Source organism: Limanda limanda, chromosome 10 (assembly GCF_963576545.1).
Source record: "Limanda limanda chromosome 10, fLimLim1.1, whole genome shotgun sequence".
In the NCBI taxonomy this organism is placed as follows: domain Eukaryota; kingdom Metazoa; phylum Chordata; class Actinopteri; order Pleuronectiformes; family Pleuronectidae; genus Limanda; species Limanda limanda.
The window spans coordinates 18904287-18929966 of record NC_083645.1 but is presented as its reverse complement, the minus strand read 5'-3'; the positions used below and the strand labels follow the sequence as shown (position 1 = coordinate 18929966).

At 43.0% G+C, this 25680-nt stretch overlaps 1 protein-coding gene across 1 annotated transcript in view; it reads left to right on the top strand.

Moving 5' to 3' along the window:
* Nucleotides 1-16733, top strand: part of drp2 (dystrophin related protein 2) — a 95586-nt gene extending 78853 nt beyond the window's left edge. The window contains exons 19-24 of the mRNA XM_061079187.1: nucleotides 4430-4495; nucleotides 7461-7607; nucleotides 9099-9351; nucleotides 15266-15383; nucleotides 16268-16348; nucleotides 16676-16733. Of these exons, the coding sequence (XP_060935170.1) occupies nucleotides 4430-4495; nucleotides 7461-7607; nucleotides 9099-9351; nucleotides 15266-15383; nucleotides 16268-16348; nucleotides 16676-16695 (685 nt within the window). The 3' untranslated portion in view covers nucleotides 16696-16733. The remainder of the gene's footprint in view (nucleotides 1-4429; nucleotides 4496-7460; nucleotides 7608-9098; nucleotides 9352-15265; nucleotides 15384-16267; nucleotides 16349-16675) is intronic.
* Nucleotides 16734-25680: the final 8947 nt, after the last annotated feature.

Sequence of the window (25680 nt, the reverse complement as noted above, 5' to 3'; positions counted from 1 at the left end):
AAGAAGAGAAATGGAGAAGTGTTCACGGTTGAAAAGTGATGAGACGGAGAAAGATTGTCGGCCTTCTTTGACCTGCTGAGAGAAAAATGTTTCCCACGGTTAAAGATAATAAAGTGTCGACTGTATCTGTATCTTGCTCTGCAGCTTCAGTCACAGCAAACTTCTCTTTTTGCAACTCAGGCATCTTTCTCTCTCTTTAATCAAGCAATTAGTCTTAGGTTAAGAAAAGGACATATGACTGAGTCTGCCCTACACTTTCAGACAGTGTCCTAACATGGTAACACTCAATATTTATCTTTTATAAGCTCCATACAGTTAATTATTAAAATGATAAAAGAAGTTTTTTAATCACTATAATATAGATGTTAAAACGTTAAGAGGATAGTAAAAGTGAAATCACTTACTTCCAACTCATATGAAGCATCTGTTATTAATGCTTGATAAAATAACATGTATTCTCTTTATGGTATATCTCAATGAACACAATTAGTCCAGCTTAAAGTATAATGTATTATGAAATATATATTTTATGAGTAGGGTGTTTAAGTATGTATTGGCCAATTACAAACATGAATAAATCAATAAAGGATAAGTCTGGTTTAACATTTTAAATTACATAAGAAAGACTCAAACAAACTTAACTTCTCAAACCTTTGTTCCTGCAGAAGTCCTAAATCTTCAAAACTATGAGAAAAAATATTTATGTTTGTTTAAGAAAAGATCTGGATACTGTTGATTTGATCACTTAATAGTCAAACTACAACCAGAACAGACTGATGTCAGTAGTGGATTGAGTCACATTTTGTGCTCCATTGAAGATTTATGGCAGAATGATGGTTACAAACGACCACAGCTGAGCTTTAGTATGTTATCTTGCATCCATCGACTGTGTCTACACCATTTGTGAATGTTTCATAGAAGTAGTTACAGACACATTAATTAAACTTTAAAATGTGCATCTGGCGTCCTTATTGTGCTGCACATTGCCACACATGGTACAAGAACTCAAGGATGTTGCATGCCATGAGGGAGCGTTGAACATTAACATATATATATATACAGTTCCTTTTTCATAGTTAGTATAGTTTTTCATCTGTGTACAGATTCACAATTCAATATAACAGCGCTGGGATGCTCATTAAATTAACATTGTATTGTTTTATTTCCATTGTGTTTGCGTTAGATTACTCCATGTGTAATTGGTTGACCAGTATGACAGTGGCCTAGTGGCTATAAACACATGGAACTGGCTGAAAATAAATGAGCAGCAGCACATTCCGACACAAGGGGAACATTGAACAGTGCGAGCACGCTCCTCTTATTTCCAGCTTGATCTGAGCACTATCCTAATAAGAGGAGACAGTCCTTATAATGGAAGTGGCCACTATTTTATCTGTACCCCGGCGGTACGCAGAACTGACACGAGTTACTTTCCTTCTCTCTCTCTCGTTCTTTCCTTCTTTCTTCCTGTCCTATATAATATAAAGGGAGAAATCACATTTCTCATTTGAATTGATCATGGCTCACTGTGAGCACGGACAGAAAGTCAAGCTGACATTGAAATATTGAATGTCAATGCTGGCTGAAATTCTCTCCCAGACACTTAGGTGTGTGTGTGTGTGTGTGTGTGTGTGTGTGTGTGTGTGTGTGTGTGTGTGTGTGTGTGTGTGTGTGTGTGTGTGTGTGTGTGTGTGTGTGTGTGTGTGTGTGTGTGTGTGTGTGTGTGTGTGTGTGTGTGTGTGTGTGTGTGTGTGTGTGTGTGTGTGTGTGCATGCGTGTGCGCGCCCCTCTGCAAATGATGGATATGTATGTACATTTTTGGCTATAAGGGGGTGTCTGTGGACATGTCAAACACGGGGACAGCATCAGTCCCTTCCCCCTCTCTCTGAACCCCCCTCACCCCCCAGGATATCGATGCAGGAGTAGAATTGATCATTCCTTTCATCATCAGCGCTGCTTCGCCATCATATCGAGGATGAATTGGAGGGAGATCATGTAAAAAACCTTTTAGAACTCTCCCGCTTCTCACTTCATCTTTCTTCCATTTACATTCAGACATGAAGCGACATGTATGCACGAGACAGCCGCACACACACACACACACACACACACACACACCCACACACACACACACACACACACACACACACACACACGTGCTACACTAGTTCCTTTAACTAGCTGCCTGTTCCAGTGGCTCTGGGTTTGTGGAGTGCTTTCTGATGAATAGTGTCACCGATTGAATTATGAGCGGTCAGGTGCACAGGCCGGGCCTCCTGTAACAGGACATGGATAAATCCTGAATTTCTCAGTGTTATGGTCTCATTGGACACCGGAGAGAAATAGAATGTGATCTGGATGTCCCTGACAGCCGCTACATCACTCACCCCTCCTCCTCCCTCTAACCCCTCACTCGCTTAGCTGACGACACTCTGCGAAAGATGATGCAGCACGGAGTGTGTCAGTGTGTAAGGGGGACGCCGGAGAGGCTATTTAAGAACGCTTTCCTGTGCCACATGCAAGTGAATGTACATACTTGGGCAACCACAAGGCTCATAGCACGTTCGCGTCAGTGGGTTGATTCTCTGTCTTGGTTAATTGCCTGACTTGAAGGAGAAACCCACCGTTTGATCATCGTTCACTGTTATGTATCATTAACATGATATCTCGAGAACTGCAGCAGTTTGTGTTGTGAATTAATTTTGTGTTGAGCCCACTTTTATTCAACCGGTCATAGCCTACATCGTGATCATGTCTCCCTACTTTGAGGAGCCAGAGAATGTAGGTGGAGGAGGCGAATGTGATTGTGATGAGCGGCGAGTCCAGGTTTTAAAACAAGTTTGTGGGCTGTTACTGTTTGTTGTCTTTGTGCAATAAGTGATGAACCCCAAAACACAGCTAAGTTTTTTAAATTTGATAGGCAAAGCCATAGACTGTTACTAAGAATGGATAACATGAAAGTATCCTTAAAGTGAAGCCAAATTATCTCTATTGCCCCCTTGTTGCTGCAGCACAGGTCATATCTTCAATGTTAGCAAATGGGTCATGGACAACACAAAAAATTAAAAGTACACGTCAAATAAACAAATATACAAAGACAGTTTCTGTCATTGTTGCTAGATTTTGTTTGTTGTTTTTGTTGATGTGCATCTAAGACTCAGTTTTCCTGTTAGTTTGGTTTTAATTATTTATTAAAAAGACAAGATGTAGGGAGGAGGTCTTTATATCATCATATATTCAGTCTTATATTCATCTGTATGCACATCCTTATATACAGTCTTGTTCTTTATATACAGTCAGTGGGCCAGGCAGGCAGTCCCCAGCCTGCTTCTAGTGTTGTAGATTATTAGCATATCAGCCATGAAACACCAAGAGTTTTAACCTGAAACCAACATGAGCTACATCCAGATCCATGTGAGTTTTGTATGAAGATGGACGTTAAAATATTTACCAGTTCTTTATTATGCAGAATCCTGTATGCTACCTCCGTGCATGCATCACCATTACTGCTTCTTTTTTACACAGCAGGTCTTTTGCTCCAGCTGCGATTTTCTTTTTTCCATCAAACATCAGAAACTATAAGTACCCTTTATTTTTTCCAAACACTTAAAAAATTCACCTAGTGCAGCATTTTTGGTTTGATGTAGTGAAAGCGCTTACAGAGCGTGTTCAGTGCATCTGTCCACGGACTGCAGGACATAATGCAGAACCAGAGGCGCTGTCCTTGGTCCTGAAGACTCCACACAGCAGCTGCTTTCTCTCACACACACACACTCTAGTCTCTGTCCATGGTGCTGGACAGCAACACTTTTCTAGAAGTGTCCAGTATTTCATCCGGATTTTACTCTCCCTCTTTGTGGACATCTTTATGGTTGCTGCACATTGGTAGTTAGAATTTCTGCCACTCTGCAATCTTGTCAGTCACATGTTTCTGGGCAGCTTGCTGTTCATTTGCAGTCCATGCTACTAAAAGGCCAGAGGTCTAATCTATGCTACTTAAAAGCGAAACTCTTCTCCCTGTTGTTGTTTTTTTTTCATCTTGTATCCAGTGAAACATATTTCCCCAGCGTTGGATATTATCTGTAACTTCAGCTTTTTATGCCTCTGATCCGGCAGCAGCCAAACATTCTCTTGGTCTCAAAGGTGAACTGATTAGATTTTGGTAGACTGAAGTCAAAGGGGAAGTTCACAGTGGCCTCACAAATTTCAAACAAACATTCACTTGTACACAAAGATTAATTATTTAGATTTCAGCGATCAAAGGTAAAGGTCATGGTGACCTTCTACTTATCTGGTAAACAACCACAGAGCGGTATTTCTAGATTTGCTCTAACATTACACTCTTCTGTTTCCTTTTTTCTGATTTTGTGTGTCCGTCTGTACATATGTGTGTTGAATCCCCCTCCCCTGTGTGTGTGTTTGTGTGTAGACTGGCAGAGATGGAGAGCCAGAATTGTTCATTCTTCACGGATAGCCTGTCTCCTGATGAAAGTCTGTGAGTATACCGCCGCCAACTCCACAGTACAAACCCCGTCATTACAGCCATGGCCTATCATGGGGATTCTGTGTGTGTTTTCTGTGCACGCCCCTTTCCCCCTGATACACTGTTTGTTTCTGTGTCTGTGTGTGTGTGTGTGTGTGCGCGCTCAGGCTTGTTCATGTATGTTCAACAGTTATGGTAAGATTGGGTAATCACATAAATAATCAGCCACATAATAAAAAACGGCCCACAGCGAGCGGCGTGCACACGGCCTCCCTTCATCATGCACATGCCTACTGTGATTAAAGTCTGCTGCTGTGGGTGGGTACACAAACCCCCGCCGCTAGTGAGAGAGAGGCTTGTTGTGTGTTTGTATAAGATGAGTGAGTGGCAGGGTGGTGAGGGAGGATAGGGAAGTGTGAGGTGAGTTACAGAGCCAGTTAGGTGGTGAGTTCTTTTTGTGGAAAGCTGAGAGAGCCTCAGGTAGAGAAAGAGGTTTATGGTTGTATCAGATCATTTATTTTTGAGTGTCTGTGTCTTATTCTGTTGACTGTATGTTGCTGTATGTGAGTTGTTGACCGTTTCCTCCTCCTCTGGATTGAGCGTCATGGATGCATGCCCAGCAGCTCCGTGCAAAGTGCTCATTGGACTTTTCGGGCTCCAGGTGTGTGTGTGTGTGTGTGTGTGTGTGTGTGTGTGTGTGCAGTGTGAAGTTAACTTATTATTTCTTTTCTTTTTAATGTTTTTGGCTCTGAGAGAAAACTGTGATTGACACCACATTAAAAGCCAGTTTCATGCTCAGACACAACTACACTACCTCTCAGCAGTGCAACACTTTTGCGTGTGAAGGATTTTTCGTGTAGCATTGCACCCAAGGTGGTAGCACAGACCCTCAGCTTTGTATGGATATAAATTGAAGCTGCTTTCAGATGTGTACAGACCTCTGGGGAATCTCCTGACATTCTCCAGAGGGGCTGGATGTGAGTTTCTGAGGTCAGTCCCCTTTAGAGAACCTCTAGAGAATGTCAAAATGAACCAATCCTCCGCAGGATTCACTGCAGTTTGATGACATTTCTATGCTCTATGTACAATGATGTTACTTAAAAATAGTTGGTAGAATCTTCACATATGTATGGATGGGTGTTATTGTCCCCTGGAGATTATCCTGTTGTTCTTTAAGAGTTCAAATCTGCCCTGCAGGGAAACTCACCTTCAGAATCCGGTGTCTTTACACAGTGTCAACTTATATTGCTGATCTCTGTTCTCTTCAGTGCTTTAAGCTTCGGTTAGTGTTTCTGCTCTAGATATGTGGGTCTCCTGAAACTTCTTCAAGAGCTCACAAGATGTTCCATCACACTACTGACATCTGTGCTCCTCAAGCCGGCTCCTGATGTTTTTGTTTCCATGTGCACGTTTCCAGAGAGTTGCCTGGAGGGAAGCTTTGTCACAAACATGTGTGTATGTCAGTGCATGTACACATGGTGCATGCATCAGCGTCCGTGTATAATTCCAGGCCTGAGCGCGTGTTTGTATGCATGACACTTTCCCTCCTGTCCGTCATGTGTAGCAACGTGGTTTTCTGCTTTTGTGCCCTTGTGTCGTGTTGTTTCGGATTCTTTGAACCAGACCTTCTGTCTGTCAGCGCCTCTCTGTGTCTCCTGCTGCATGGCTCTGTACATGCTGCTATGCTATCTGTGCCTCCAGCTGCTGTTCGGCTGGCATCAAACTGTTTTCTGTCCTGAACCACATTGCCTCTGTTTGCCTCTGTGCACCACCTGTATACATTGCGCTGTGTTCTACAAAGCTGCCTATTGCCAGGTAATGGGAATAAAGATAATTAGAGCCAGGTCTTCCATAAGCTGCTCAAAGAGGATGAGTATTAAAATTGTTTCAATGCAATAATTCAATTTTAATAATTCAACTAAAACTTCCTGGGGGTATTTCAAACCAGCATTTTTAAGTGTGTTGTCAATATTTATTTGCAAATATAATAATATATAGTAATGTACATTTCCACGGTTATTCTCTACTCGGCTACTTCAACTAATCTTCAAATTAGGGGGAAGTAAAAGTAATTCTTGACTCGGATTCTCAAGAATATTCCTTCATAACATCCGTCGTACTTGACGTATTGGTCTTAAATTGTATTCATTATTGTTTTGAAAAGGTCTTAAATTTCTTAAATCTAACTTGTTGAAAACTACAGAAGCCGTGTAACAGCAGATATAATATAATAAACAACAGATAAAATATTATAAAATCTATGTAAAACAGCATTTTCTGAGGAAGAACAGTATACGATAGCTTATATTTAATGTAAAATTGTGTAAATACATAAAACTGTATAACTGTATATAATTTAATGAATGGACCTTGGCATCTTTATACAAAACCAGCCTGCTTGTATATAATAGATTACCCTTTGATGTACGATATGACATTACAATGCAAATCTTTAAATTGTTTTAAACTTTGGATCAGTTTAAGTGCTGCGTAGCTCACAGCCTTACTGCACAATAAAAATGGACAAACAGCTGTCTGTGCAATAAAACAACTTCAAAACATTTATAGATGTAGTTATAGTTTTACAGCCGTATGTCTTCTATCATAGATCTACGCATAAACTTTTATCTTCCATTATCAATAAAGTTTATCTGTTATTGTTTGGGAAATTAAATTGTCTTGTAGCTTAAGATCCTCTTTCCAATATTAATAAATCTGAGTAGGTTTTTTAATGGTGTGATGAGCCAAGTTTATTACAGAACATTTCATTTTTGGAATGTAAACCTGGCGCAGCGTGATGTCTCTGTCAGTGTCCCATCGCGTCCTGTCCTGGGCTGTAGAACTGCCCCTCCTCTTGCTTTGCGTGCCCCTCTCTTCGGGGGTTTGTGCTCTCCCATGCCCGCCATGGCTCTGCTTTGTGCTGCTGTTGGCTGTGTGCTGGTGGCTCAGTGTGCTGTCTCCTGTGTGGGGGACTCAGGGATGAAGATCAGTACCTCCTGCGTCACTCCAGCCCCGCCCTGGACCCTGACTCCCCCTGCGGACAACACATGATGCTGGTTCACCTGGACCACCAGGACAAGGAGCAGCTCCAGTGCACCCTGGCCCGTCTGGAGAACGAGAACAGGTCTGTGGAACGTGCACCAACACCACAACATCTGTGAAACACAAGCATTGACGTCTGTGTTGAATTTGATTTGGTTAAAGCTTTGAATTGGGTTTATATTATACTTGTAGCAGCAATTGGAAGAGATATATCCATTGGTAAATCTCCGGAGAAGCATAAAAACACAAATATGTGTGTTTGTCTCTAGGCATCAAACTGTTTTCGTATCTGTCTGCTGCCATGTGCACATCTCCTGGAGAGAGTAAACACTTTCACACTCTAGATCCTTTGAACAGCCGTGAGAGAACACGAAGCATTTCTTGTGTGCTCATACCTGACAGTAAAGACTATGGGGGGGTGGGAGCATTTCTAAACCGTTCTTTGCATCATTAAAGGTGTCCTGAAAGGAATCCTCCATTATAGAGTGACCGCTGTGATAGAAGCAGCTCAGAAACACACTGGCTCAGATGTTAATGCTTTGAATTTGAATTTTTTGTGTCCCAGTTGCCAAGAGGCTCAGATATTTTCCATAAACGAGGCAAATTCATATTCTCTGTCCACTTAATTGGTTACTGGAGGCAACCTTTATGCGAATGATTCACATGAATTATTTCTCTTGTCTTCTGCTTGGTCATGACCTTTCTAGTCACGCAAACACACACACACACACACACACACACACACACACACACACACACACACACACACACACACACACGTATCCTCTGGGTGTCTGAAACCTTGACCCAGTTAATTTTTTCTGCAAAGTCTGCCTCCTGTTATGACACTGCACCGTGCTTTGCTGTGCATATTTATGACAGGAGTAGAAGAGAAGCTCGGTTTATATCCTGTCGCTCATACCTCAACAATAAATCTCTCAGGGGTCCTGAGGTTAAAAGTATATCTAACATCTTTTTATTGAAACAGAAAAGGAGTTGTCTCAGATATTCTGCTTTAAAACGTGGTTAAATACAATGATTTATTGCTGTTAAGACGTTTAACTTCTTATTATGTATCTTATTTACCCAAAACACTAGAAACATAGACTTCTTTAAATATGAATGAGTTTTCGATAGGATAAGATACAACTTTGCTGGAAAATGATGGTGCAGAACACGCTGGTCTATTTCGATTTCAATTTAGTTGAAATCGAAATAGACTATTTCGATTTCAAATTGAAATCGAAATAGACCAGCGTGTTCTGCACCATCATTTTCCAGCACCCAAATAAATTGGAGCACCTTTAGTGATGCTTCACAGCACAGTGTGCAATCAGTTAATGGCCTCAGTGTCACACACGGAGCCTAAAAACAGAAGGAACTTGTTTAGTGCAGCCTATTAAAGCCTGATTTATTGTTGTAATGTGTTGTTGTTTAGGAAGCTAGAGAAATAATTTAGATTATGTAATGTATAAGAAAAAGCAATTCTGTGTCAGGTGAGCATCTCTAGATGTGTGTGTGTGGATGTATTTTCCATGTTGACGGACTGTTTCCCTCCGTCTGGGGTCCTCAGGGTGCTGCAGGGCGAGTACAGGCGGCTCAAGTGGAAGCACGAAGAAGCAGCGTCAGTCCCCATGCTGACGGAGGCTGGGGAGGACGGCCCGGGTTCACCCACGGCAGACGGGCAGCAGGACGAGGAGCTCCTGGCCGAGGCTCGGGTCCTCCGGCAACACAAGACGCGCCTCGAGACCCGCATGCAGATCCTGGAGGACCACAACAAACAGCTGGAGTCGCAGCTGCACCGGCTCAGGGAGCTACTGCTACAGGTACATCCTCTGTGGGGGCGCAGAGGAGATAATGATGAGGATTTCCAGAGACATGTCCAGTAAAAGAACTGCCTCATTTAAACCCGTTATTTATTACCTCCATCCCGGAAGTTATACATCAACCCCTTTGTTTATGTTGTTTGCTTACTAGTCATCTGGATTATGAAAAATGTAATGAACTGATTTGGACCAAATTTGGTAGAAAGATGGGGAAGAGGCCAGGGAAGAACCAAATTAAATGTGGTATTAGTTCAATCAAAGGGGAGCGTCCGGGGATGTTTTTATAATTTTTCTTAGTATTACAGGAAATAATCTATGGATCTTAGTGCAAAAAAGGACAGCTAATTAAAAAAAAAACTCCCAGTCCCTACTGTATGCGTAGGAGTGTGAATGTACACTGCAAAACATTTCAAGTCAGTTAAACTTGCAAATGAAAGTTCACCTGCTGCCTTAAGAACACGTGTTAACTCAACTTGAGGTTTATCGTTGTTTCAACCCAGAAATTAAAGTTTAAAAAGTTGATTGTACTTCATTGTTGTAGTTGACTCAACTTTGTTTTATAAGTTGTCAAAGTTGATTTAACGTTTTATCACTTGCTGTCTCAAATTAATACTTTGAGTTAAAAGAACTTTCCTTAGCTAGTTGAACAAACACACATTTCTGCATTATTGTAACTTACAGTTTTGAGTTAAAATAACTTACTATGTTTATACAACTTCCCATTTCAAGTTAAGAGGATTTAAATTTTAAATTTGTTATAACTTTTATGGTACATGATAGAACACACAGAATTCTTCCATTTGTCCAAAAATACAACATTTATTATATATATATATAAGCTCATACATTGGGTTCTCAAACAGATAACATGCCATCCAACTAGCAGTTAACCACAGTGTCAAAGTCAGACAATGACACAATCTGAGATAACAGGTTCATTAAAACCTCAATATGGTGAAAAATGCTGAACACTACCAACTAGCTGTTTACCAGTTTCAAACTCAGACAAGTGTGTGTGTGTGTGTGTGTGTGTGTGTGTGTGTGTGTGTGTATGTGTGTGTGTGTGTAGGGGGGGGGGGCAGAGAGAGAGACAGAGAGAGACACAGAGACACAGAGAGACAGACAGCCAGACAGAGAGAGAGACAAAGAGAGAGAGAGACGGAGAGAGAGAGTACAATAAGGCAAATGTGAGACATGTTATACAATGACACAATCTGAGACAACAGGTTCATTAAAACCTCAATATGAAGAAAAAATGCTGAACACTGAACATCCACAACACATGTGTTAATTGAACACACTTTTCATATCTTTTTTTTCACAGGCGATATCTAAGCAGTTTATTTCTAAGTCCATGGACTCTTGCTGAGCATTGGTCTGGTTTAATGCTCATGATGACCTTCTGAAGGAACTCAAACGTGTACCTCATATTTCGCGGGTACTCAAGATTAAGGCAGTAGATGGCTCCAAGTAGCATAGCAAAGGCAGTGGGCACATCTCTGATGTCATGTAGGATGATCTTCTCCTCTGCTACCACAGCCACATTAAAGACATCCAAAGGAAATGCACCCTGTAGAGGACCTTCATGCCCAATCAGTAGTCCAACTTCCATTCCTGCCATTATCACATCGAGGGTTTCGCCATGAGCCTGAAGACATAAAGACATACACATCTTAACTTACATGTCCAAGTTTAAAACATCATGGCTATTCTAATAAATAAAGGCTATAACTGTCTAGTGAGTGAGTGAGAAAATAATGGGACTGAAAGGCTGTGATATCAACCAATGATAAATAAAATAACTCCTGCAAATGTAATAAAACCCAATAATGTCAGAACTTGACCAATAATGTAATAAAATGTCCTGGCTGATACCGTAATCCAATAATGTATTTTCAACAATGAAATACCGCCTGACAGTGTTATAGTTTGTGTTTTAAGAATTAAATGTTATATACATTGGATTTGAAATGAAAGAACATTGTGAGGAAAATGATGCTTGCTTTGGGTATGGTAAAACCTCTTATGAACAAGACAAATGTTGCCTTAGCCACATTTAGAACTAAATCTAAAGAGTGTGCTATAAAATGTGTGAATATAGTGTCTTACATCACACATCCTGATGATGTTGGAGGAATCATCTGAAAGGGAGTGCGGGAGACCAAGTAGGGCAGCTGTTCTTTGGTTTTGGTTTGTGTCCTAAAAAAAAACAGGTAATAGTAGGTGAATGCAATACACAAGATAGAATCCTAATCTCTTAATATCTTAGTACTCTTTGATAGGAAATATTTATCTACACAGTACATACCTCCTTTTGAAGACAATTCAGAATGCTGCTCAGGGCCAACCTCCTGCCCGATGCAGCAGCTGCTTTGTACAGTTGTAGAAGACTGGGCACCAACTCATCGAGTCCACCCAGAAAGGACTCCAGCAGGTCTTTGGCAACAATTCTGCGGAACTCTGTGATTAACTGAAGCAGATAGACAACAAAAAAACAGAGAAAAGGGCATGAGTGAGGGAAAAATAAGAGCAGTATAGAGCTGTAGGAATAAAAACACAAAGAAATAAATATTATTGCAACAAAGAGAACATGCTTTATGACTACATCAGTGCTCGAATAACAAATTATAGGATTTCTATGCTGTACTCAGTTGGCACATAATTACCTGTCTCTCACAGAAAAAAACTTTACATTTATTTTTATTTGACGATCGTCTTCAGTTAATTCGCTCCGCATGTCTGTGCAAAACATACTGAGTTGACTGGAGGGAGCGGGCTCTGTTGCCTGTTTAACAGGAGTTTTAACAATTCTTTGTACCGTCTCTGGATAAACTTTGTTACTCCTGTCTGACATTAACATATTATTTTAACATGACCAAGTCTGCCTCTGCTCTGATATCGGCTCTGAGTGCAAACACGCAGCACACTATTTGGGATAAATAAAGTTGTTTGAACTTGAACCTCCAGAGTAATGCCAGAGTTACCCTGACAAGACAGGAGTTAGCTAGTTAGCTACTAGCTAGCCATTTTCAGTCCAAGGCTTGGACTAAAAGTGGCTAGCTAGTAGCTAACTAGTCCAAGGTTTGGACTGAAAGTGGCTAGCTAGTAGCCACCTAGCTAACTCCTGTTCGGCTTGAAGGGTGGAGGGGAACTCCAGCGGAAAAACTCAGCGGCACTTGAAAGACACACCGAATATTACGGTCACATCAAACACTACACCAGCTAGTTATATATTTAACTTTTTACACGTTTTAACCAAAGGGGCCCGTTTAAATTTGTCATCGATGCCACAAATTTAGCTTTTCCAGGCTATTAAAAAGCACAACCTACATACTTACTGTGTTTACGTTACTGCACCTACGATTAATAAAAAAAAAATAGAGATTAACTCAATTAAAATATAGATGAACTCACCTTGCAAGGCTCTGTCCACCGGTCTCCTCCATGCAGAGTAAAGTGTAGTATTGCTCCGCCTCCGTTAACAGGCCGTGAACAGGCTGAAATAGTCTCGTTCCGCTGGTGGAAGTAGTCCTTTCTTGTTTGCTGCAAAATGTGTATATTTTGAATGGAATTCGATGTGTAACCTAGCTGCAATGTTTAAATGATTATTCCCATGCTTAAACCTTGCCTTGGTTTAAGGAAGACATTCTAACTAAAAAGTCACAGCAAATAGATCTTTCTGTGTCACTCCCGCTTTTTTTCCTCTCCTTTTTTCCCCCATCTGATGATTTACAAACCCAAGTTCAATCAACACATACAAATCAGTCAAAATTATTAGATAGTCAACAGAATGTGTTACTGTAAGTTTTACTTTCCCGCCTTTTTCCTCATCTTTACTTTTTAAACTGATGACTTACAAACCCAAGTTCAATCAAAACATACAAATCTGACAACATTCTCAAAGAGTCAACACAATGAATAACTGTAGGTTTTACTTTCTAAAACTTGGAAAGTTGCGTTCAAAATCCAAAACTTGTAAGAGCTCTTTGTGTTAAAGAAAGGTAGAAAGTGGACATAACTAAACGAGGCTGCAATGTTTTACAGTGTACGTGTGTAATTAGAATAATATATAAAAAGAGGATAATAACATAGAAAATCTGCCCATTCACACATAAATGGGTCAAGACAGTAAGTGGCAGGGACTATTTTCCGTGAACCCACAGTGGTAGAAGCAGCAGCTTTATTGGAGCGAAGCATCCAGAAGACGGTTGAGCCAGGGTTTTAAAGATGAAAGTTTTTGGGAGATTTCCCGAGTTTAGCTTCTTGGCTCCTGAAATGCCACCCAGACAGATCTTACGTGCCTTTTCCTGAGAGCAGCAACTCAGAGGAGTCATGAAGGAGCTGAATCCACGGCTGGAACATTTCTATTTGTCAAGGTGGAGATGGAGCATAGTTTCCTGCCCAAAGGAGTGATACTTTTGGGCCAATCTCATTTCCTCTGTATGAAGATAAGTCGTTTTCCAGGTGGGCAGGATGATAAGGGCAGGAAGATAAACCCATGACGTCCTGCGGTATATCACAGTGTGATTGGGGTTATGTGAAGTTGAAATACGTCTCAATTTATACATATCCTTATGTGAGACATGTTTCTCAGTCTTTCTGATACTTTATAGTCAGATATTTATTAACTCTACATAAAGGTCGGGTAAATAGTGTTTTTAATATTGCATCTGAGTTCTTATTTCACCATTGGTGTGGAAGAAGTATGAAGTTTAGTCTTAAGAATAAGTATCCGTCTGCTGGGATGAGGGGCCTTGGTTAACTGCAGCTTCATTCACTCACTATACATAACTGTGTAGCTGCTGTTTGAATGAAGAGCTCAGAGTTAAGTTTAATGGTTTTCAAGATTTCTGGTCATGAAATTACAAACATCAAGGAACACAGTGCGTCACATACTTTCATTAAGTGCAAACAGTCAAAGAAGGTTCATGTAAAAAACTACTTCTATGCAAATGTCAACTCTGACGAAATGAGGAAAGATGAGGAGAACCTGTAGTGGGAATACTGTTGTGCGAGTTAAGAGAAAGGATAAGCCTTAAGACACCGTGGAGTGTAATATAAAAGGAATTACTGCAGTCGGGAGGAAAGGTGTGAGGAGGAGATCTGTGAAGAGATGACACACACAGTCACTGGGTCGTAAGAAGGGAATAGTTAGCAGCCGCTGTACAGTACAGATGCAAACTGCACATGTAGGTCACTGATTAGAGAGAAAGAAAAGGGAGTGATTGACAACAGGAGAGAGCGTCTGAGAAAGAGGGATCAGATACATGTTCAGGTTAAAGACTGAGGATTGAGATTGAGAATGAAGGCGAAATAGAGTGTGGCAGTGATGGTTGCACAGAGACAGAAGGTATATACCTGCATATAAAAATACAATTCAAATTCATATAATCCTTCTCTGCCCGAACCAATATCACAGTTTCATTTCCTCAAAACATAAAATCTCCACAATCTGCTGTTGTTGTCTGAGGAAGTGTGCGAACGAATTCCTCCCGGTCTCTGCAGACGTTTCTCGGCAACCACTGAACTTGCTCAACCCCCTGAGTGTTGTTGCATTGTTTCTAAAAACAGCATAAAAATATTCTCGTGTGTCACATTATGCATCTGTGATTGGGATTCTAAGGGCTCCCCTCTGTCGTCTGGGCGGCTGGGCATCTTATTATGGGTCTAAAAAAGGGACAAATCACAGTAACCTGATGGCTCAATCAAACAGCTGCTGGATGATATTTCCTTTTTTTTTTTAATAATTATTATTATCATTCTGCTCCGAGACGTCAGTTGAGGGCCGCTGTCTGAGTGCCATTAACCAGAACCTTCATTACCGTGTGAAAGGCTAAACGCCTCGGAGGTCTGAAGCATGATGGATACGAGCAATTATTTGGACTGAAGGATAATCAGTCTCTCTTCAAAACAGCCCAAAGATGATTCCGAGGCCAACGGATCAGAGCCGTCCACCCTGTCGTCCCCCGTGTCGGGGGGGGGCCGCCACGTGGAGCCGGCCAGCAGAGAGACCACCGACACTGAAGCAGCAGGTCAGCGACAAATGCATGCATGTTAAATGTGAAACCTTTCTTCCTTCCCTTTCATACCAGTCCATAAACATATTTCCTGTGCATGAGTGTACCTCAGTCTGCCCTCCATCACTTTAGTGGCTATACTAGCCCCATGCAAAGACTTTACATATTCTCTTTTATACTATATTTAAAATATATATTTTAGTTTTTTTGTTTGTTTTTAATATATATTTTTGTGTACTATCCACTCCAGCAGCACAAGAACACTTTCATACTGACACTGACACAATCACTGTATTCTTTACCATAGGATCAGACCCATTCTTGTGTCTGTAATACGTTGTCCCTATGTTCTGGGATTTATGTATGTATGTCGGTGAGGTGTATAAGTGTATACATGTATAAGCTACTGGATGACCTAACTTTCCCAAGGGAACACTAATAAAGTATCCATCTATCAATCTATCAATCTATCTATCTATCTATCTATCTATCTATCTATCTATCTATCTATCTATCTATCTATCTATCTATCTATCTATCTATCTATCTATCTATCTATCTATCTATCTATCTATCTATCTATCTATCTATCTATCTATCTATCTATCTATCTATCTATCTATCTATCTATCTATCTATCTATCTATCTATCTATCTATCTATCTATCTATCTATCTATCTATCTATCTATCTATCTATCTATCTATCTATCTATCTATCTATCTATCTATCTATCTATCTATCTATCTATCTATCTATCTATCTATCTATCTATCTATCTATCTATCTATCTATCTATCTATCTATCTATCTATCTATCTATCTATCTATCTATCTATCTATCTATCTATCTATCTATCTATCTATCTATCTATCTATCTATCTATCTATCTATCTAGGAGACGAACTGGAGCAGGACACGGTGCTGCAGCTCCAGGAAGTCATCGAGCAGTTGAGAAACGTCTTCCCCTCGGAACCGGGTGAGTTGGTCCGGCTCGCACGGATCTTCGCCGCAGAAGCAGCTCAGACTCTGGGCTCCAGTGGAGAGTGAGAGATGGAGAGGAGAGCGAATATGAGCTGCATGCGTGTTGATTGTCTTGAGTGGAGGCGCAGGGAGATCAGATGGCAGAGAAGGGGGGGGGGGGGGAAGATGAAGAGAGACAGAAACAGTTGCACGGAGAGAAAGAGCATCCGTGCCGGTTCGTCTCAAGCTTGGAAATTCATCCCAGAGAGATATTATCACTACAGCTGCTTAGTTAAATGTTCAATTTGTAACTCCTTTCCTTTTCTTGTGTTTCTCATCTCAGGCACCACCTCACACATTTAAACCCTGAGTGGGCCTGGAGGAGCAAAGAGACAGCCTGATGGCAGCCGGGCGGGCGGGGGGGGAGCTCCACACAGCTGAGGTCAGGCCCCTGCGACCACAGCAGCAGCAGCAGCAGCTATGACACCCAGAGCTAACCCTCCACTGGAACTCACTGCACTAAAAAGCCTTTTCCACGCGAACAATGCTAAAGGGCCGGGCTGATCCGTCCACCCGGCCGGGCCGAGCTCAGCGGCGCCGCCTGACACCGCGTCCACGAGCCAGAGGAAACTGGGAAAGGTCAACGGCAGGTCAGGGGGAGACTGGAGTTAAGGACACTGTGCTAACCAGTATCTGTGTAGTCGTCGGGAGGTGTGAAGCTTTATCTCAGTCCACAGCACAAATTGGACCTTTCATTTAAAAAGAACTTGAAAAACAAATGCAAAAAGAAACAAGGAGGATTTCACCTTTTGTTTTGTCAGAATGCCTGTATCTTCAGCTGTCCCCCCCCTCACCTCTTCCATGAATGTGTTATCATGCTTGTTATTTTTGTGTTTTCTTTTGAAGGGAGGTGGTGTGTTGAAGCTCGCCGGTGTAAACTAGATCCGGAGCTGAGTGTATTTCACGCGGCTGCATGGCGGAGGTTGACAGCACCCACAACGAGCTTATTTACTTTGTGAGAATGACACATCATCAGTTAAATCCGTGATTTATTTAAGACAGCCAAAGTGCCCGCTGGCACACAGCGCCTCTGTATGCACACACTGTGTTCCTCTAATCCTCTCCGACTGCTTGTCCATCTCACTGCTCGCCTGCTCCGAGTGAGAACTGTACGCTCACAGAGAACCACTCCTGCACACAGACGGATGCTGCTACGTCCACGCCCCCCCACTTATAAAGCACCCGTCCCTCATTGTGCTCGAATGCACAAGCCCCTCTCTGCATGATCAATACAATGTGCTGAGCTGCATCACGGAAAAAACACAGACCACATACAGTACACCATCGTAAAAATGAAGATCCATTTGATCTCCTCGGCGTGTGGGATTCAGACAAGCGCCCGGCTTTGGAGCCAATTTGTATTGTGACTGAAATTGGGCTTTTGTTGAGGAAGTGTCTGCCCGATAAATATCAGCATGCCAGCGTTTGCTTCTGGGATTCTTGGCCGTTCTCCTGCTGCGTGCGGAGAAAGACGAGCAAGGAGCTCCAGGCGACGCGCTGCCAGGCTGAGGCTCCCTCTCCCTCGTCCGGGCCCATCCCAGACACCGCAGGGGGCCGCCAGGCGCCACCGCTGCACAATCCGACGCTGGGTTCATCCCTAATAATCCCTCCTCTCGTGTCGATTTGAAAAGAACAGTAGCTATCGACTATACATGCCTCATTTTCCCCCTGCTAATGCCGATTTAATTGCTTTCAGATTAACAAAGAAAACGGCGAGAGCTTGCGATGGCTCCGCCTCATCATATCAGGGTCACGGGGTGTGTTCTGTTCTAAACATAGCACAGTCATTTAATGCCTTAAATCCAAAGTGAATTCATATAGAGAGGTTCTGGACTTTTTGCTTTTTGCTCTTTCTCATCCCTGAACCGGCCGGTGGTTCATTTCTAGTAAAGTGTGGACGCAGCACGTTAGCTTCCACATGTTGAAAGCAGCTGGATCAGGCTTTCAGGAGTGAGCCCATGATGCTTGGAGGGACTAAAAGATCTGAGAGACAAGAGGAAAAAGCGGAAATAAAGAAAACAATCTATTTATTGCTGAAGGGCTGGTGAGAGCGATCCACTTTGATGTGCCTGCCACCGACAAATCTCCAGAAGCAGACGAGAGGCTGCCTGAAACCAAGCAGCTCCGGCTGTTTTCTCAGCATTCATTCCGCCTCACTCACACACGACACACACACAGATACACACCTCTAAGAATTCATCCGATACCTTAACACGACACTCGTATCACCGCGGTTCTAACTATATGATCTGAACTCATTACGGGCCCACCTGTAGGCAGACTGTAGATCCTCGGCCCTCGCCGCCTGTTCTTTTTGACGCTGTTGCCAGGAAACTGTCCCCAAGGCTGAGTTCCACAGGTTTGTGAGTTGATGCGGTTTTTGTTTTTTGTTTTTCTATACAAATGCTAATAGCATCTTGTTTTCCAAATGCAGCCCTCCTCTTCATCACCTCATCCTCCTCTGATGCCTGCCACTGCTCGGCTGCTGAAAACAGTCATTATCATTTGTGGAATCCATCTGTGCACCGGCGACGCTTCACACTTTGTTTTGTTAAAGATCTCACAAGTCTGAACAAAGAGCAGCGGCTCAGCTCGTGGTAGAGAAGAGAAGAAAAAAAACAAGAAGCCATGATGAGCTATGTTTAGTCATAGACTTTTTATTTGTATGGAATTCACAGGTCTTGCTACACATTAACGATCACCCAGTGCCCGCACACGCTTTACCTCCGTACACGAGATAATGTGACAGTGATAGTGTTTGAATAAAGCAGATCCAGGTGGAATGAGATGAATTCACCACCAGGGGGTTTAATGGCAGCGCGTTACATTTCCATACCCGCGCCTCTCACTCTGCTGCTCACCATGGTCGTTCGGCCGCATTTCTGTGTAACTGTGTGATCATCTTCAGGTCTGACTTGAGTACAAACTTAGCAGACTAACCCCCCCCCCCCCCCCGCCCCCCCGCTCCCTGTGGCGTGACTGAAGCTGTGTGATTGAAGAATGGAGCCTCTCCAAAGAGAAGAGAGGTCACCGCTGCCGTTCTCCACACACGTGTTCCTCCACCATGTTAACAAGCCTTGTCATTACTCTCCTGCCTTTACGTCTGACCACCCCCCCCCTCTGTGTGTCCACCGTCTTGCGTCTTGAGAATCCAATAAGAGCGAGTGCGCGTGTGTGTCACCTCACCTACGACTTGAGAACACTAACACACACACAGTATACACACACTCATACATTACTGATGAACTGAGGTGTACTTTTCTTTGTTTTTAAACCACCATTAATATACCTCATGACTCATTCAAAGTTTTAATTGTCTAATGGGTTTTTTGATTTGTGGTTTTTTGTCCAGCACTCAAACACGTCTCGCTGTCTTTTCTCTGGAGTTTTTAATCTGTATAAAAAGTTTTCTGAAGAAAGGCTTTTTACTGTATTAACATGTGGGTTACTGGCTGCTTTCTACTCTTTGTGTACAGAAATAAAAAACTTTGTATTTGCCAAACCCCCCGTCTGCCTGGGTTTTTATTTGTATTTGTATGTGCTTGCAGTCATCCCTCTGAGAGCTGAATAATGAAACTCAAGTCAGAACGGTGCCACAAACAGATTGTTTATATAAGTTTTTCTTCTGGTGTTTATATTTGTATTTGTGGCCGAATCAATCATTTTCCCGTTGAGAGTTGGGAGTTAATCACTTGTCTTTCCTCATATTTCACCTCCTGCGCGTCCATGTCGCTTTTCTTTCTCCAGTTTTTTCGTTCTCTTAATCTCTCCGCCCGCTCGCTTCGCCTGCAGCCGTCGGCTCTGCTCGAGACAATCTCAGCCCATTGGTCTATTCTGATTGAGTGCAAGCGTTTCCTGTCTTATCACTGGTGGCTTTGTTCCCTTGGCTTGTTTCGCTTGGGCTGGCCTCAGCACTTGATTGGCATTTGACCTTCTTTCCGTCCTTATCACACGATGATCTCCTGCTCACTACATTATCTTGGCCTGTGCTGGTGGCCGCAGGATCACTATCTTCATCTGGGGCTCGATTATCTGCCGCACCCTGCCCATACTCCTGATCCACAGCACTCTCTATATTTTCATTATCTAACTCCTCCTCACTCAATCTCCCACTGTCTAACTCTTTATTACTCCGCTCTGCTTTCACATCTGGGCTTTTCTCTGTTTCTGCATCATCCCCTCCCTCTGGCTCGGCAGGGGCGGGTTTCTCTGAGCTTTCCCTCTCTTCTGCCTTCTTATCTACTTCAGCGTTTTCTTCTGTGGCTTTCGGTGCAAATGTGACGTTCTTCTCGTTTGCCGCTCTGTTGCTCTGGCTTCCACTAGGCCCCCACTTCTCCTGCATCGTGTCCCAGTAGGTCTTCTTCTGGCCGGCGTGCATGGAGCGGAGGCGCTCGCCCAGCTTTTTCAGCTCTAGGCGGACAAAGGGTTTGAAGGTCGGGTCCAACTTCTCCACCGTCTCAAAGTCCCTTCGAGCTTTGTCCTCATTGCACAAAGCTGCGTGCGCCTGAGCCCGTTGGTACACCGCCTTAAAGTTACCTATGAAGAGCAAGATGTGAAGACCACAGGAGGTCAGCCGGGTGAGCAGTAAAACTTGAAGTCAGATAAAAAACACCAGAGGGGGGGGGGGGGGGTGAAGTAGCTGCACGGAACAGCAGCGGAGAGGCAGGAGACGGGGGGGAGTCGGGAAAGGGAAGTAAATGAAGGGAAAGGGGAAAGCATAAGAACAACAATTTCACATCAGCCTTCGCTATAAATAATTCAGACGTAGCAGAAACAAAAGGAAAACAATGAATTCATTTTGACTGTGATGTCCACGGGTGGGTGCCGCGGGAGCGAAAGAGAGACTCAGCACTGTGGCTGTGAATGTTTGGTTTTCTTCTTTTTCCGTGGCAAACAGCAAGATCAAGGATTGTTGCAGGCGTTTGCTGAGGGCCCGACATTTGTATCAGCAGCAAATCAGATATTTTGAAACTTCAAGAAACAAGGTGTGTAAGAGGGGGCGGAAAAAACTAAACCTGAGCATGTCTATCCAAACATCTGAGACCTTCTTTGATTCCTCCTGACTAGGGTTGCAAAATTCCGGGAATATTCAAAGTTGGAAACTTTCAATGGGAATATACGGGAATTAACGGGAATAAATTGGAAATGTTGTGGGTAATTTATACTAACTGTATTTACCTTGTCATATACAGACATAAATATCAATATTTTGTTTTGTCATAGGCTGATTTGAGTCCTGAGGAAACTTTGGACACTTGACCATATGCTTCTGCATCGTTGTGTCATTCTTAACATAGGTCTTTGCACAGTATTTGCAAATGTACACAGCCTTTCCTTCTACATTGGATGGGGTGATATGTCTCCACACATGAGATAGTGCACGTGGCATTGTTCTGTAGAATAAGATGAGATTTTTACAAAAAAAGTTTGTAAAAAAACACTTAATGCAATGCCAGAGATATAAATAGTTAGCCAAACAATTGGAATCGTCTGTAAAAATATTTTACAATTGATGGATAAATGAATGGAAATAGGCTAGATGAACAGATGAACAATCCTCAATCAGCATGCTAATATATTTTCCCCAGTAATATCATAGAAACGTACCTGACTAGTCCTGCACACTACAGCAGGCCTCAATAGTGCTGTAGTGTGAAGGATGCTGGGAATTATCCCAGCACTTATTATGATGGAAGAATGCACAGTGGAGGGTTGAAATTCAACGTGCAGCGTGTTCTGCATTCCATACATCTTTAAAATAGAGTTTTGAATGATGTTTTTATTGCTCAGCGTTTAATTTGCTCAGTTTATTTTTTTTTTCAAAATTCCCCAAATTCCCGAGCTTAACTTCCCATGGAAAGTTTCCGGAAAGTTTCCAGAAATTTACCGTAAACTTTCCAACCCTTTGCAACCCTACTCCTGACGTACATTACCTTTATGCTTCTTCAGCAGCTTGTTGGTGAGCTCCACCACGCGCTGGTGCTCCTTCAGCTCCAGCAGGCACTGGCTGAGGTTGAGCGTCAGCGGCAGACGCACTTTCTCCAGTGACTCCAGGTCCTCGCCCCGTTGCTCCACCTGCCGAGCACACGGAGAGAGAGAGGCGCTGAAGGAGGGTGGGCGGATGAGAGGACGGTGGTCGTGTTGGTGGTGATGGACGGGGGAGGAAATGTTGAAAAGATGAAAGAGTGTGACAACGCTGACAGAAAGAGGAGGTGTGGGTGGAGGAATGTTAGAGGAGGATGAGGAGGAGGAGGCGAATTGACGAGGAGAGGGAGTTTATTGTGTGTGAAAGGTGTGAGTGGGGGGGTTAGACAGCGAGGTGTGGCAGAGGAGGGGGAGTTTAAGGAAGAGGAAAGAAGCACAGGCGAGCGCTGTCACCGTTATTTCTCTGTGGAGAGAGCTGTTATTTTTAGCTCTTTCTCTGCTCCTCACTTCCCCGGCACACCTACAAGCCACAGCTGCTCTTCAGTAAAGAAACAATGAGGATGATTACAGTTTACGATGGCAGCTAACTATTGTATTCTTTTGTGTGCGACTGCTTCCCGGCACGTCCAATCAATCATGGTGCTCAAGTGGAGGCTGTAAATATGACAGAGAATCTGGCGTCGGTCGTCACATCAGAAGATTTTACTCTTTGTTTCATTTGTCAGAAAAGGCAACATCACTTTACTGCATTACCCGTGAGGCTCACCTTATTCTGGAGGATGTCCACGTATTCGATGGCCTCCTGGAACTTCTCACCGGCCTCCTGGAATTGGCTTTGTTTCACGAGGAAGTTTCCTTCGTTCTGCAGCATCATGACGAGTCGTAGCATCTGCTGCCAGTCTTTACCCTCAGAGGAGCTGGTTTCCTCTTCGTCACCTGCACCCTCAGCCGGTTTAATCTTCTCCGGGCATTCATCTCCTCCTGTAGTCGCGCTTTCACCATCTTCTTGCTTCGTGTCTTCCCTCTCCTTTTCCTCCTCATACCCCTCTTTCCCCTCCTCGTCTTCATGTTTGCCCTCCTTTGTCTCCAGCATGTTCCAGTACTGATCCTTCTCCTCCCAGTACTTCTCCTTCATGCGCTCTGACAGGTTCTTCAGCTCCCTGTGGACCAGAGAGGCCAGCGTGACGTCCAGGTGGGACACCATGTTGAAGTCTCGGCGAGCCTCCTTCTCGTTCCACACGGCTGTGTGGGCCTTGGCTCTCTTGTAGTAGCCCTTCACACAGTCTGAGGTGCGGGAAAACAACACAACAATAAGGGGAAACAGTTGTTAATGATGTCAAACTAGAAATGTTCAATATAAAAGCTGCTCTACCTCATGAGGGGGCAGTTTATTTATTCTATTTTTGACAGTTTTATCTATCAGGAGTCAGGACTGAGTTAAAGCAAAAATTAACATGTGTTGCATCATGCTTGTGACTAACGGGTTTTATCAGATCATCATTATTTTGGGATATAACCCACGCAGATACAGGAAGTACATGCAATCTAACCAAAAGGGGATTCAAACCAATAACGATCTTGCTAACCACTGCACCACCGTGCCGTCCTTTTGTCCCATAGTCACAAAAGTGGTGCACCACCTTCAAAGCTCACTAATGGACAAATTAACATTTTCTTGTTTTGTTTGTGTTTTTGAAAGTGTACAAAAAGTCAATTCTCCGCCAAGACAATGCTGAATTAATCCTTTAAATCGCATGTGGACACACACACACACACACACACACACACACACACACACACACACACACACACACACACACACACACACACACACACACACACACACACACACACACACACACACACACACACACACACACACACACACACACACACAAACACACACACACACACACACTGTGCCTCTGTTTTTAGCAGATTAAGCCCATGTGCTTGGTTCAGATATCCACTGATGGTTCCACTTCTCTGTTCCTCTGCATTTAATTTGCCTCTGCACTTAATCTTCATTCAGCCAACAGTTAAACAGATTTATTCATCACCTCGGGCGAAAGCAGAGACACACCAGCGGGCGGTTTGCTGAAGAACAACTGGGTAAAAGGGGATGAAACAGCGGTGGAGTGGCTGATTCCAGCTGATACAGGCAACGTGAAATTGATGACGAGAGGAAAATGCAAGTGGAATTAAAGAAAATAAAGAAAAGGAGACGAAAGTGTGAAAATGAAATGGCTGGAAAAGGGAAATAACAAGAGGTTGAAGAGGAGGAGAGGAAACGGAGGAGGGATGCTGCTGGTGTGGGACGGATCGTTCTCGTGAGCAGCTGCTTCGAACTGGGCCAGTGGAGCTCAGAAAACTCCTGCCCACCCTTCTCCATGATGCCACTCCCGGTCACTCGCAAGCAAGTTTACATCCTCCTGCTACATAAGCCCTGAGCACACACACATTCATGACAGAACACACACACAGAGACAGAAAAATGTGAAAGTGGGAATTCGGGCTGAGGGACAGGGAGTAAAATAAAGACTGCCTCAGTGGAACCTGTCTCTGGGTGAGGGGCATAATTCATAAGGCTCTGAAGTGGAGACTGGGCCAACATGCAAGCTCCTCCAGGATTATTTGAGTAGCCCAGGGTCTGACAGTGACTCTCCCAGAGCTGCTTCAACTGTAAAACCTGCAGTGACGTCAACACAGCTCCAACATGCAAGAGCCGCTGCAGTAAACCCAGCTCAGATACAGGACCCTGACCTGTCATGCAGCTTTTTCAAAATGATTGTTTTTAATATTGCCCAGAGGTGGAGTTTACTCTGTGCAGGCTTTTCTTTTACTCTCTAGTGAGCAGCGTTTCATGTGTTCAAAAATTCAACATGATGGGACCTGTCATTATTTGTATAACCTGACTGAGGGTCGGATAAGAAAATGGTATTAAATGACATTGCAGAAAGAGCAGAAGTGTGGCTGATCTTCTTATTTAGGCTTTTCCTAAGTGATAAATCTTCCTGTATATCGCTTATACGGATGAAGATTTGTGTTCAGCTTCATCTAAAATTTCCTTAATTGTGGTGCAACTATTCATGCTGATATTCTGTGTATCTCTGATTTAATCTTCTGGCTCTAATCTTTCCGGAAAAAAAAACCCAACCAAGATCTCTACATTACAAGCATCTCTTATTGGCCTTCTTTTCAAACACTTCTTAAACTTTTACAGCTCCATAAAGAGTGAATATACGGTTTCAAAGACATGCACACATTTTAAATAGTAATGACAGTCATGCATAAATTACACTGGCTTGGCCAACACATAGCCGTTAGCAACATGATGCTTTTTTTTCCTCCTCTCAGATTTTG